Genomic DNA, 14,998 nt, shown 5'->3' on the forward strand with positions numbered 1-14,998 from the left:
GGGAAGTGTACGTATCCTGACAACTTGTTAGTAAAATGAAACTGAAATGTCTTGCAGAAGTGGTCTAAATAGAACCAGAGAAGATAAAAATTACTTCTGTTACTGTATCTAAACTTAGTAACTGTTGTACTTTTCTCTTTTTACTATTGTTTTCTTTATTGCTTATCTGATAAAGGGTATTTTGATGTAAATGCAAATGTCAAATGATTACATTTTTGTGGCTGTGGCATTGCACAAATGTAGGATACTGAATTATTTTTTCTGTATGGAGTGTCCCAGTATTCACAAATATTGCAGTTCTTAGAGAAAGTGTGAGGGACTGGGAAACATGGAAGCCACAAAGGCAAGCTTGGAAAATGGTATTGCAGACTGCTAGTGTGCAGAAAATGTCTCCTAGAAACCACATCAGCATTGGTAAGCAACAGGACACTGGAAAAAGTGACTGAACCTTAAAGTATTAGAGTAAACATATAGCATGGCTGCCCACAAGTTCTAAGGCTGTCATTGAAGTTCTCTGAGTCATTTTTATTTGCTGTTTCTCAAAAGTCACAATTCTGTCCGTGCTATCTTGGAAACAGATCCAAGATGTCTTTGTTCTTTAGGTTAAGACTGAAATTGACTCCGTTTGGATATCTAAGGGAAATTTAGAGATTAGATGAGTTTGTGTGTAGTATCTTGCTTAAGATGTCTGCTTTCCTATATGTTATTAAGTGCACATGCAAGTAGTGAGTGACTGAATCTGCTTGAATAACCAATATTTTCAATGTTGGATAAGGAAACACTTTGTAACCACTGGAGAACCTACTTTTTGGATCCATCCTTGAGATCTATGTCCGTGAGTTTGACCCGATAAGAAGCTTTCCAAGCTAAACCAGAAAGTATTCCCATTTGACTTCCAGTTGAGAGACTGTGGTCTGGATGCCTGTGCCCTGCAACCTTTCCTCGTAACTAGTTTTCACAAATCTGAATTTGTATTTATAATAATAACAACTCTGTGTTGCTTAGCAAGGCTTATGTGCTAATGGCTGGTTAGATATACCTCATGAAGCTTTTGCTTTCCCACCAATTTGTGGGCATTAGACTTTGTTTAAATTTGCTACCTGTATGCTGAACCATAAGCTTCAGCAATCAAATCACAGAACCCAGGAAAGAGAATATTCGTTTCTCCACCAGACACAGACACATTTACATGACTTTCTGAATTTACATATGTAATTTTTCTGTAAGCTCTTTAAAGCATCTGAGTCTCTTTTGGGTAAAATCAAAATTGTAAGAAACTACTGGTATGAGGCAAAGGTTTAAAGACTCAAACTCTAGAAGAAGATGAGCTTCAAAAGCAAGAATAGGGCATCGAGATTCCTAGCCTTATGAAGAAATCCCGGTTTTCAACAAGTCAATTTTCTCATGCTTTTAGATGGGGAGGTGATCCGTAAGATGATACTTACCTGTCAAACAGGTATTTTGATTTCTAGTTTCTAATTTAATTTCCCTATGCATACTGTCTTGAATCTCTCTGAATACTTTCCATTAGATCCTTGTCAGGTACACCTAGCTCATCTTTGGTCAGTGCCTAAGGTTCATATCTCTTTTACAGTAGGCTAGACACACTGTCCTGCTTGCAATTAGGAGCCTGTTTCTCACGTTCCAGAGATCATCAGGAATCTCTGTAGCTGAAACACTTGTTTCCCCAGTGCTTCTTTTTTTTATAGGCATGCTAATTCTACAAGTTAATTCTTCAGTGACTTGTGACAACTCAAGCAAATGAACTATCTGCAAATATGTCTGTTTTTAAATGGATTTGCTCTTCAGACAGCAAAAGAGTGAAGTGTTGGCACTTCTTAGAGATGTCTGCTTGTTCCTGCCTGTCTTCCCTTGTCCCAGGATTTTCTCAGGACTGCCATTTCTATGTTTCTGGGAGTTTGTGTTTCCTTTGGACCATGTCTCTTGTCCTTACAGTTAGTGTCCATCATGTTAGCTCAAGGAGGTAGACTCTGCTTTAAAGAACTATACCAAGAACCGATACCAATATGGGAAAATGTGATTGCTCCGATTTTTCATTCTTGCAGATGCCCTCACTCAAGCTGTTACTTATTCTTTCTCTTTTTATTTTTGTTCTTGGGACTGATGCAATCTAACAGTTCTAGGAGGTTTCATTTGAGAAGATAAGTTAGCTGTAGTGTCTCGCATCTCTTGTTTCAGCTGAAGAGAGGCTGAGATGAAGGCGTAGTTCTAATTTGGGCTGGTGCTCAGGAAATAAGACTTAGAAGTCAAATGCAGTACAGGGCTTGTGAATTAGTAAGTTACGCCTAAAAACTTTACTTGCAGAATCACTTTTTTTTTTTTCTTTTTCCATTTCAGTGTTTACTATGAGAATAGACACTTGAACAAACCAGCCAAAGCCAGAAAAGAGTTTTTGCTCTTGAGGGTATGTTTCTGTTTCTTCTTCTTTTTCTTTTTTTTTTAATGTACATTTCCCACTCTAAATGTTGTGATAGGTACCTTCCTCACTGTTTCCTTTATTCTTCTCCTCAAAATAGAATTATTTTCAGGCTGACTTTTGAAATGTTACTAAAAAAGAAATTAAAGCCACGTCACATGCATTTATTGTTCACTGACTACGTTTACTAGGCTGGCAGTATTGTTTTGTAAAACTATCCTGTTGACAGATGTTGACCTGTTACAGAATCGCAGAATGGTTGGGGTTGGAAGGGACTTCTGGAGATCACCTAGTCCAACCCACCTGCTAAAGCAAGTTCACCCAGGGCAGATGGCACAGGGACGTGTCCAGGTGGGTTTTGAATGTCTCCAGAGAAGGAGACTCCACAACCTCTCTGGGCAGCCTGTTCCAGTGCTCTGGCACTCTCAAGGGAAAGAAGTTTCTCCTCATGTTCAGATGGAACCTCCTATGCTTCAATATGTTCCCGTTGCCTCTCATCCTGTCATTGGGCACCACTGAAAGGAGTTTGGTCCCATTCTCTTGACATCCACCCTTGAGATATTTATATGATAAGATCCCCTCTCAGCTTCTCTTCTCCAGTCTGAACACAGCCAGCTCTCTCAGTCTCTCCTCATAAGAAAAATGCTCCAGACCCCTAATCATCTTTGTAGCTCTCCACTGGACTCCCTCCAGTAATTCCTTGTCCTTCTTAAACTGGGGAGCCCAGAACTGGACACAGTACCCCAGATGCAGCCTCACCAGGGCAGAGCAAAGGGGGAGGAGAACCTCCCTCGACCTGCTGATCACACTTCCTAATGCACCCCAGGATACCATTGGCCTTCTTGGCCACAAGGGCACAGTGCTGGCTCATGGTCACCCTGTTGTCCACCAGAACTCCCAAGTCCTTCTCTGCAGTGCTGCTTACCAGCAGGTCCACCCCTAACCTGTACTGGAACGTGGGGTTATTCCTTCCCAGGTACAGGGCCTTGCACTTGCCCTTGTTGAACTTCATCAGGTTCTTCTCTGCTCAGTCCTCCAGCCTGTCCAGGTCTCGCTGAATGGCAGCACAGCCTTCTGGTGTGTCAGCCCTTCCTCCCAGTTTGGTATCATCAGCAAACTTGCTGAGAGTGCACTGAGTCTCTTCATCCAGGTCACTGATGAACAGGTTGAACAGGACTGGACCCAGTACTGACCCCTGGGAAACCCCACTAGCTACAGGCCTCCAACCAGATGCTGCACCGTTGATCACAACCCTCTGGGCTCTGCCGTGCAGCCAGTTCATGATCCATCTCACTGTGCATTCATCCAGCCCACACTTCCTGAGCTTGCCTATGAGGACGTTGTGAGACACGGTGACAAAAGCCTTGTCGAAGTCAAGGTAGACAACGTCCACTGCTCTTCCTTCATCTACCCAGCCAGTCGTACCATCATAGAAGGCTATCAGATTGGTCAAACACAATTTCCCCTTGCTGAACACATGCTGACTACTCCTGATAACCTTCTTTTCCTCTGTTGGAGGATGCTAAGGAGTCCTTCCAAACTGAAGCAGGAGGTATCACAGAATGTTAGGGATTGGAAGGGACCTCAAAACATCATCTAGTCCAATCCCCCCGCTGGAGCAGGGCACCCAGATGAGGTTACACAGGAAGGTGTCCAGGCAGGTTTGAATGTCTCCAGAGAAGGAGACTCCACAACCTCCCTGGGCAGCCTGTTCCAGTGTTCCATCACCCTCACTGAGAAGAGACTTCTTCTCATATTTAAGTGGAACCTCCTGTGTTCCAGTTTGTACCCATTGCCCCTTGTCCTATCATTGGTTGTCACTGAGAAGAGCCTGGCTCCATCCTCGTGACACCCACCCTTTATATATTTATAAACATTAATGAGGTCCCCCCTCAGTCTCCTCTTCTCCAAGCTAAAGAGACCCAGCCCCCTCAGCCTTTCCTCATAAGGGAGATGCTCCACTCCCTTAATCATCTTTGTGACTCTGTGCTGGACTCTCTCCAGCAGTTCCCTGTCCTTCTTGAACTGAGGGGCCCAGAACTGGACACAATATTCCAGATGCGGTCTCACCAGGGCGGAGTAGAGGGGGAGGAGAACCAGTTTGCTAATTGTCCATTAAGGGCAAAAGGGAGTAGGAGCTGATGTTCGGAAGGGATAATACTGTTAAAAGCCTAAATCAAACTATTTTTGAGAATAATCTTAGCAATATGGAAGTACAGTGGGAGTGTTTGTGCAGGTTTTGTAAACTTTTTTTTTTTTAAATTAAGTATGTTAAGCAGATAAAACTCCTGGGAAGAGGCAAAGTTTAAGCCTTTTGACAGACCTTCCTGTGGAGCAGATTTTGTAAGCTCTGTGCTGTTGCTGTTTTTCTCTTTAGTAGACCTTCCATGGACATGAGTTTCAAAAGTCTTTCCTTTTCTGTGCGTGTATGACTCTACAAAGTTTAAATTTATTGCCAAGAGTTTTTTTTTAACATCTGTTGATGTTCCTCCTTTTAAATGTTCAGAATCACGATGCAGTCTCACATGCTTAATACTTTGTTTTACTTTTCCGAAATCAATAACTTTGATTCTTATTTATATAACCTTAGATGTGCTTATGTTAAATGACCTTTTAGTATTAATTCTTTTTCTTGATCTCCCTTGTTTAACTTGAAGCCAGGAGACATTTTGGGATGAATGTTTCTTTTCAATTCAGTTATCAGTCAGGGTGAAAAAAATTATTGATAGAAAACAGTGTAGTTAAAATTGTGTGTGAATTTCCATTATAGCAGATCTTTAGTTGCTACTTTTGGTAAAAGTATTTTTCCAGATGAAATTCTGTATCCAGGCCTTTATCTGGACACGTGTATTTGGTGATTGCTTTTGTGTTGTATCGTAACTTAAATGATTTTTTTTTCAGCTTGGATCACTAAAAAAAGAAAAAAAAAGTGTAGTAAAATATAGATTAATTATTTAGCTTTCTGTAAGCAATCCAAATTTCCAAGTAGATTGTTAGCGTAGTCATTTGCATTTTTGTGTTTTTCTATAATAAATGCTGTAAGAATGGATAAGAAAGATGCAACAGTTTAGTTTAGAAAACCATGTTTTGCTTAAACTGTGCACGCATGTGCAGGTGTTCTTCTGTGTAATGAGATGTATGTAGTAACTGGCTAAAGTAGTCAGGATATTTGTTAAAAGAGATCATGAACATCCTGATAATTGCTAGACAAAACCAAAATAATGGTTACAAGTCAAAGAACGCAGCAGTAAAGCAATACTAGGTTAATGCTTTAAAACATACACAGTTTTCAAATTTTTGTTGTAGGAAAACTATGACTAGTCTAGGACTGCAAAGCAATCTGTTCTGGGCACCTTAACTGCAAAAGAGGTGCCAAAGGCAACATGTTTTTGAGGAATTCTCTATCTTCTCTATCCTTTCAATTGTGGCTACTCTATGATACCCCATTGTACTTTGGACCATACAGAATGTGGTTACGTTGCCTCACATGACAGCCTTGGTGATCAGGCAAATAGTAAGGGAATAAGTAGAATATTTAACGTGGTCTTTTTGCTTTCTGACTCCAGCTCCAGTTTTCTTGATTGTTAGAAAAAGAAAAAAAGAAAAAAAAAGAAAAATGCAGCAATAACATAATGCTACATATGTAAAAATTATTCTTGTATTTATTTCTTGGTATGCGTTCTTACAGTTCCAAAGTACAAGTATTTCAGATACATCAGGTTGGTGTATGGAGTCCTAATATACTGAACGAGTAGAATAGTCTATGTCATGTTTACCATCTCTCTGGGCTTAAGTTTCTTCAAAATGTACTTTTAGGCAGCTACAGTGAGAATAAAGAAACTGGAGGAAAACATTGAAGCAGAGAGAGCAGCACATTTGGAATCCAAATTCAATTCAGAGATCATCCAGGTAAACTATTTGTAATATATTTTGTAGAAGCTTACAGTAAAACAGTTGGTGAAGTTGTAAAGATAAAATCTTCCAAAAATGTTAAGACCACTTACTTGCTTCAGTGAAAACACTGAATAGTTTTTTTGCAACAAGTGTCAAAATTGTAACAGCTAATATATAAAAGGAGAGAGTAGAAAAATATCTGCTTTTCTGGGAACATTAAAGTTATTAGAACAAATAAGAAAATAAAACGTCACACTTGTAAGCTTGAGAATTCCCACTAGCATTTAAACAGTGACGGGAAAGAAAAAGTTTCGCAATAGGTGAACACTATAGTACTGTTTAAATATCCTGCCGTGTGTATTTTGAATGGGCAACTCAGATAATTGAAGATACAGTGCATGCATATATCCAGCTGCTTTAGGAGTGAGAGCTCAATGCAGTTCCAAATATAATTATGCAGAGTACATTTCAGCTTCAAACAAACTTATGGTATCTGTAGTTACCAGTAAAGACTGATTGTATGAAAAAATGTAGTATATATACCTGAATATTAAATCTTTCTATTATTAAACTGTATCCTGCAGAATTTGACCTGGTAAGGCAATTATGGTTTATTTTTAAAAGCAACTCAGAAAAAGCTCAGTGATGATTACTTAGTGATCTCATACTAACTAACAAGCCCTTCATACTAGACTTTTGAAAACTAAGAAGAAAAGAAAAAAAGAATTTCGTTTTTTTTTTTCCTTATTTTCCGAGTAACAAAAGTAAGTAGTGCCATTCTTCAGTCAGTTATTTTCATATTCTCATTATCTTCTCTATGTAGAGGCACTTACATTTTTAAAGCAGTGATTGAACTAGTAGAAAGGAAAGATTTAGTTTTCTTAATTTCATATCTCTACTTCTACAACATACAAAGGAACTCGGAGAGTAAAAATCCTTAAAATTAGAGACCTGTCTCTTATGGGTGAATGACTGGTAAGGTTTTCTTCCTTGTTCACATAAATGAACAAGCTACAAGTGTGCTTTCTGCTAGTGGAAGTGTAGCCTTTACTGTCAATCCCACATGTTATTGGTCTACTTAAAAAAAAATAATTCCTCTGGAAAACTTCAGTAATAGCTCAAAAAGGAGAAATCCAGACACCAGCAAAGGACAATAAAAGGTACTTTTGGTCAGCGTATCTATTTGTCTCTGTTTTGAACTATATGTATTCATACACTTATACATGTCTTCAATGCTATCTGGTTTTATATTTCAATACGGAATTAATAGAATATAGTTACCAGAACAGAACACAGAACAGCATTAAAGATCATAATAGTTTTTCCTAACTTGTTTTAATTGCTTTTTTATCACTTGGTAGTTAAGAATTCGAGACCTTGAAGGAGCTTTGCAGGTGGAAAAAGCCAGCCAAGCAGAAGCTCTTTCGGATTTAGAAATGATCAAGAAAGAGTTCAAAGAGGTAGAAAATGCATATGAGAGAGAAAAACACAATGCCCAAGAGAACTTGAAAAAACTCAATGCGTAAGTTGCCTTTTAAATTCATTGTAAAATGGCAGTAGACAGCTTTAGTACCACTTACAGTTTACATTCCCTATAATTTTCAGTCACTAGAAAACAACACAGTCTGATACAATTTGCCAAACCAAGACAAAGTTCTGAACCTGGCATTCCATTAATAACAGTCCATATCAGTAACCATACGTGTTAGCAGTAGGTAGAGAAAATAACTGATCTGTTATAAATTATTTGCTAAAGCATAAATGTTGAATATAGTAGTTACAATAGGCTCCTGTCTCTAGTAGCATTTGGGACGAGTGTAGGAAAGCACATGTGTCAGGTTTATAACAGGTTTTTGGCTTTTTTTTTCTATGCACAATGTTTCCGTAAACATTACTTTTCACTTAGGGCAGCCAGATGAATCTTTTAAGACTTCAGTCTAAAAGTTATGTGTAATTTATAGTAGATAAACTTCATTTTCAGCTTTTGAATAATTGTGGAAAGTTTTAACTTGGTAACGAAAAGTAGAAAATGGGGTGAAATGTGTAAGCCCAGATGAAATTATGTGGGATTCCTTTCCTGCTCAGCACAATCTGCTCTGTCTGTGGTAACAGATGGTTTTTGGAATAATGGCTCATTGTATTCCCCAGGCAGAAATAGGATGCACAGTACTGAGTCTTCTTCCCTGGCTGAATTGGGTGTATATTGGGGTGAGAAAATGTCAGGAAGAAAAATGGTGTTGGAAGACAGAGAACTGAGGAATAGGTAAAACAAAGGATAGTAATAGGTGAAATTTAGGGAAAGAGGAAGTTTAAGAAGACTTAAAGTGGGCAACACATGGTGGAGGTGTGGGAAAAGACTCAGGCTGGTAGAATGGGTTGGAAAAATACAGAGGTGGCATCTCTTTCAGCTGAGGATTATATGGGTCTGTACACATAGGTATTTATGTTGATTTATTCACACAAGCGATAGGGGAGAACAAAAGAAACTGGTTTTCCCATAAGTAAGAAAGTTTGTGGGCCTGAGAGAGTTTTTTTAAATGCGTGGTTACAGAAATGTTTTCAGTGACATAGTTGAAACCCGTGCTGTATTATAAACACTTTAGGGCTTCTCATTAAATAAGGCCAAAGAAATCTGAATATAAGATTGTGTGTTGAAGTAAACCAGAGTCATATTAAAAAAATTAAAGCTTTTTTTTCTTACAGAAAAGGAAATAAATTTTATGTTAAATATTTGTGAAAATATGTGAAATACATCATGATAGTAATCTAATGTGATGCTTCAGGAAGACAGCTGTCTTCACAGTTGGGAAACTGAATAAGTATATTTCAAGATTCTCTATGGTCCTAAAATAACATCGGTTAATTAAACTGTAATCTCTTCCTGCCTGGTTGTTTTTGCTTTGAGCGTGAGTTCTGTGGCAGCAATATACATGGCACTAAACTCTAATACCAAGTTCTTTGACTTTCCTTCAACTGGAGAAGATGTGTACCATTGATTTGACATGTTATTTGTTTTTTGTTGTTTTGTTTTGGAACAGCTCTTTTGTGTTCAAAACAGCCTTGTTTGGAGGAATGGCTGTTGGATTAGTAGTTTTATGTAACAAGCTACTTTGCACTGCATGTGTTTTTCTTGTATGCAACTTATTCTTACAGAGAATATAGTGGGTGTGGGGTTTTTTTGTTTGTCTGTTTTGGTCTTGGGTTTTTTTGTATGTGTGTTTTTGTTTTGTTTCTGTATTTGAGTGGTCTAGAAAATATGCAACATTCCTGTTACAGATGAAATCTTTCTCTTCCTTTCAGACTCAAAAGTTTTCTTGAATTAGTGGTCTTCCAGTGCTTGGTCTTGGACCATTTTCTTCAGTCCTTCCAAGATCTAATATTCCAAGGTCCATCTTTGAGGTTAGACCAGCCAAATTCAGCATCCCCAGGTGAAACACTAGGCTTTCTTAGGTTTTTTTTTGGCTAATGCTTGTTAAGATGGAGTAGTTCTCAGTCTAGAAAAATTTCTTCTGTCTTGTCAACATGGATACTGTAGCATGGCTTTCTGTAATCAGTCAGGGAACTGTTAACCTTCCAAGAATCTCCAGATACCATCTACTCCATCCTTATGGAAGTTTCAGGAATTTTTCTCCAGTTGTTTCTGTCCAAGCTCAAAAAGTAGCACTTGAGTTGTACAAGCAGCTCATGTCTGTCCTCATGTCTGTTATTATGTCTCTTGCATTCTTAAGAGAAAAAAGTGCACCTGACCTGTAGCTTTTGTTTCCCAAATTCAAGGTAATGAGCTTAGTGAACCACAGATACTGTCAAATTGAAGGGTGCAGTCAGTCCATCTGGAGAGTTAATAGACTTGTAGAAATTATATCTGTGACTTTCGAAAGTACTTAACTTTTGAAGTGCAGAATTAGTTTATCTTTATAGCTCTTTAGAAAAAGAATGTGAGGTCATGTTGAGCTTTGTAGTCATAAGTAAAGGGTTAAAATTACAGAAGACTGCCTGTTTAGATTTTATTATTTAATATGAAATGAATGTGGAGTCATGAACTCTGCATAAATGATTTTTTAAAATACAATAACATATTTAAGCATTATACATCCACCTAAACTGTAAACCACACATCGTGCAAACCAGGTCCTGAAAAGAACGTTAGTGCTTTACACTGGGAGTTACATACCAGCAAAACAATTTGATTCTCAGGGTTTCTAGTATGTTTGGCATTTTTCTGCTTTTGTCTGTCTTCAGTTGTTCTTTTTAAACTTTCATCACAACTGTTCTCTCAGGTACTCCTCTGTATCATTTTCACACTACTACAAGATGTTTTATCTTTAGATATCTATGCTCAATAGTAATTTTCAGTAAAAGATCCTCTGATGAAGGTTCCTTCAGACCCCACAGAAAGTTCATAAAATATGAGTTGTTCACCTACATTTTTTACAATTTTGGTTGGTTGATTTGATCACACCAGACTGTAGTTCCCCAAAGTGGTATGCATGTGCATGTAAGCTTCCTTAAGAACTAGAGTTTAGCGTTTAATTCTGTGAATTATATTAGTTTCTCAGATGAGCCAAGACCTTTTATCTCAAGAAGTCATCTTGAGTACTGCCTGCACATGGAATACTTCTGTCCAATTGTTACCATGTGGAGCTCCACTGCCCCTTTAGGTGTTGAACGTGAGCACACTTTCAACAGCTCTGTATTGGAAATCACACTCCACTAGGTTAGTGACAGAGATGCGAGTCTTTAAGGCCTGAATTATTCTATTATTAGTGTGAATATGTTTTGAGAATCAAGGGATGATAATAACATAAAATGTAAGCTAATTAGAAGTATTTTTGATAGTAGCTTAATCATCTGTTTAGAAATTTTTCAAACCATTAGAACTTTACAAGTCTTACCACAAGATCTGCTTTTTAAATTTTAAATTAGTAATGTTAATTAAAAATTGTGAAAATCCGTAAGTAGTAATTTTCCAACTAAGTCTTAAAGATATTAAGAGTCTTAAAGGTATACTTTTCTGTATTAGATTATTCAGACCAGCATAAGGATAATGGTTAAATATTGAATTACATGTTCTGCTTCTTGTGAGAATCTTTTATCTGGATGTACGAAGCTATTTCTTTGAGAAGCAAAGTGTTTTGTGTCTATGGTAGTTCTGGTCCATGGAAATCACATTTTGGAAAAACAGGAAGAACTCTTAAACAAGAACTTTACCCTAAAACAAAAACAAACCAACCCAAACAAACCCAAACAAACAAACAAACCAACCCAACAACTCAAAACCAACCAAAACCAAACTGGAGTTGTTTTTAGTGACTTTCTTTGTCTGGAATGCTGTGTTTGTTGTGGCTGAGACGAGGAAATACAGTACTTACCATTATGGTACCAGTTATATTAGGAACTTTGATATTAGTGCTTATGGAGAAGTACATACTTATGTTACTAAATGCAACAAGAGACTTAACCAGCCTTCCCCTTTTCCTCTAAACCAGTTAATTCTACTCAACACTTATTTCCCAGGAAAGCAGATTTGGTCTATTCTGGGTCTTTTTGGTACAAAAAAAGAACTTATACCTGCTTAAAGATCTGTTCTGTGTGTTAATTGGATATCAGAATAAACTTTGTCTAATATCCGAACAGTACTTCTCACTACTCACAATCATCTGTTGATGAGGGCAATTACCCCTAGCAGAGTCTGCCAAATGAGTTTTTTGACAACAAATGATCTTCTGTGATTTCAGGGAATGCAAACCTTTCTGTGAAAGTTAACACAGTTAAACAGTTGTTGGTTTTGTTAATAGAGCTTGAAGAAACAGAAACAGCCTATACTTAAAATTTTGTTAATCCAGACACCTAAATTTCCAGAGCTCCATAAAGATAGGTAGTGAAGGTCAAGCTTTATCTCAGATGGACATCAATATACTCTGTTCCCTTGAGGTCCTTACACAGGGTGGGCATGTACTGCTTCCTCTGTTTTCTGTGCCTTTTTTTATTCTTTGAAGCATACAAGTATCAGTAACATTGGTGAATATCAGTGATTGCTTTCACTAGATCCCTTCAGAGAGAATACAAGAGCCTTTGATCTACTTACCTTTGAAGGCTGTGATCCTTGAACTCCACACAATGTCAGGAGCTTGGCTTTTTCTTTTAAGCCATGATTTGGCATCCTAACATATTTTGCCTTTTTCTGGAGTAGTCCCACGAGTTTGTCTTTAAGCCTTGGTCTTTGGAAACTCTTGGAGACTTCATTTGTTGTGCTAGAACACTTGTATATCTTTTTAGCTGGACTCGATGTAGGATAAATTATACCAAAGTTGGAAGCTACACAAAGCTGTGAGAATTTATTTTTTCAGAAAAAGATGGTTGTAATAACTGACACCAAGCAAACAGCCTTTTCTGGGTTGCATAATTTATTAATTAGCTCTCAACCCAGTAGCACTATGTAAATTGGAAGCAACATGGGATTTGGGTCTCCACGTTAATTTACTTGAAGAGTGAGAGCATGACAGAATAAATTGGAACTGCTTTTGCTCTGTTTCTGAAAGCTGTGGGGGTACAAGCTACTTTGAGGGACCGAAACAGGCAAATTCTTCCTCTAAGAATAAGAAGTTACCAGCTACATCTAAATGAAAGAAAAAAAACCAGCCAGGCTGAAGCAGAAGCACATAAGTATTTGGAAGACTGATAAAGTAGTCATTCAGCTAAAAAGATGTATTGATCTATAAGAAATAAGTCAAAGTCAGAAAGTGAAAATGTTGATTGAAAAGTTTTAGAGTTGGAAGAACTTTGAGCCCTTTTCATTACTTTCAGTTCTGGTGAGTCAGAAGTGATAGGAGAAGAGACAAGGAAATGAGAGACACCTGGGTGTTTCCACTGCTAAGAGTTACATCGAAGAATAGTTAAGGTTGAAAGGGATTGCAAGAGATCTATAGTCCAGCCTCTTGCTCAGACCAGGATCAGCTATGAGATCAGGTTGCTGGGGGCTTCACCCAGTTAAGTCTTGAAAAGTTCCAAGAATGGAGATGGCACACCCTCTCCGGGATCCTGTTCTACTGTTTGGCTGTCTTTAAGGTGGGTAAGGTTTATCCTGGTCTGAACCTCTTTAGATTCAATTTGTGACTGCTGTCTATTGTCCTCTGCCCATATGTTGCTGTAAAGTGACTGGTTTCATCTTCTTGATAACCTCCTTTTAGATACTGGGGGTCCCGTTGTACACCCTGAAGATATCTCTTCTCCAGCCTGAATGTAGCAAGTTCCCTGAGTTCTTACATGTACTTCAGCCCCCAAGCATGTTGGTGACCTTCCCCTGAGCTCACTCCAAATTTTTTCCCGTGTTATGGGGAAGTGTGTGCTTAAAACTGGTCTTTATCCTAGATGTGTTGTAATGAGTACCAAACAAAAGATGATTAATTGCTTCCCTTGCTCTTCTGGCTATGCTACTCCTGGTATGGCCCAGGATACTGTTAGCTATCTCTGCCCATATGCCATGCTGCTGACTTGTGGCAAGCTTGCTGTCTACCAAGATTACCTGGTCCTTTTTGACCATAGCTGTTCCCTAGCCAGATACCAGCCATAATGCTTCAGGGGGCTCTTTCTTCCTAAATTCAGATCTTTGCATATGTCATTGCTGAATCTCAGAAGGTTCATGCTAGCCTGTTTCTCCTCCATGTCTAGGTTCCAGGGAATGGCATCCCTTCTCCTGACTGTATCAGTTGTGTTATGTTGTGACTTACCCCCACCCAGTTCATTATTATCTGCAAACTTGATGAGATTGCAGTCTTGGCCTAATCCATGTGATGGATGAAGATGTTAAACAGATTTTAATACAGACTCCTGCAGTGTTCCACTTTTTATCAGCCACTGCCATCTGAGCTTTACCATCAAGCCATTTTTATCAATGTTGTAGTTCAAGTATCTGGACTGAAGTCCTAACTTTGCTCTAAAAATACTGTGTGAGACAGTGCCAAAGCCTTGCTAAAGTTGTGTTATATTTAATCTACTTGATCTCCTTTTGTCCACAGATCTGGTCATTTTATCATGGAATACAACTGGGTTGGTCAGACATGATTTAGCTGTGTTAAATCGTCACTGACTGTTCCCAATCACCTTTTTCTCTTTTATGAGCCCAGAAATTTGTTTCAAGAGGACTTGCTTCATGGCCTTCCTGGGCCTGAAATGAGGCTAACTAGTTCCTTTGCTTGTCCTTTTTCACATTTCTGAATAAAGGTGTGACATTTGCCTTTCTTCGTTTGCCAGGGACCTCCCCTAATCTCTGTGATGATAATGAGCAACCTCACTATGATATTGGCCAGCTTTGTCAGAACCTTTGAGTGTAGGTGAGCTGACCTTTTCAACTTCTATGGCTTGAGTACAAGTAATCCTGGACTCAGTCCTCACCTACTGCTAGTAATTGTTCTCCTCTTTGAGCCCTTTTACTGATCATAGAGGCTTGGAAGACTTTGTCAGTGAAGAGCGAGGCAAAAAAGTCATTGAGCGTGGTGACCTCTGTGTCTGCTGTTGATAAATTATGTGGTCTGTGTAGATTTGTATGTATGTCTGTCCATGTTTTCTTTCCTACCTTAATGTAGTGGTAAAATCTCTTCTTGTCATCTTTGTCATGCTTCGCAAACATCAATTCTAGGTGAGCTGTTGGCTTTTCTGACACCATGCCTA

The 14,998-nt window shown here is 38.4% G+C and overlaps 1 protein-coding gene across 3 annotated transcripts in view; it reads left to right on the top strand.

Annotated features, from left to right (window-relative positions):
• The window catches only part of CCDC171 (coiled-coil domain containing 171), a 155,500-nt gene that overhangs the window by 25,684 nt on the left and 114,818 nt on the right, over nt 1–14,998 (top strand). For 2 of the 3 annotated variants that reach the window (XM_065656381.1, XM_065656382.1), the window contains exons 7-8: nt 6,254–6,346; nt 7,693–7,853. The exons of the other annotated variant lie outside the window; for it this stretch is intronic. In XM_065656381.1, the coding sequence (XP_065512453.1) occupies nt 6,254–6,346; nt 7,693–7,853 (254 nt within the window). The remainder of the gene's footprint in view (nt 1–6,253; nt 6,347–7,692; nt 7,854–14,998) is intronic. 3 annotated transcript variants of the gene reach the window in all.

Source organism: Caloenas nicobarica, chromosome Z, assembly GCF_036013445.1.
Source record: "Caloenas nicobarica isolate bCalNic1 chromosome Z, bCalNic1.hap1, whole genome shotgun sequence".
Taxonomy (NCBI): domain Eukaryota; kingdom Metazoa; phylum Chordata; class Aves; order Columbiformes; family Columbidae; genus Caloenas; species Caloenas nicobarica.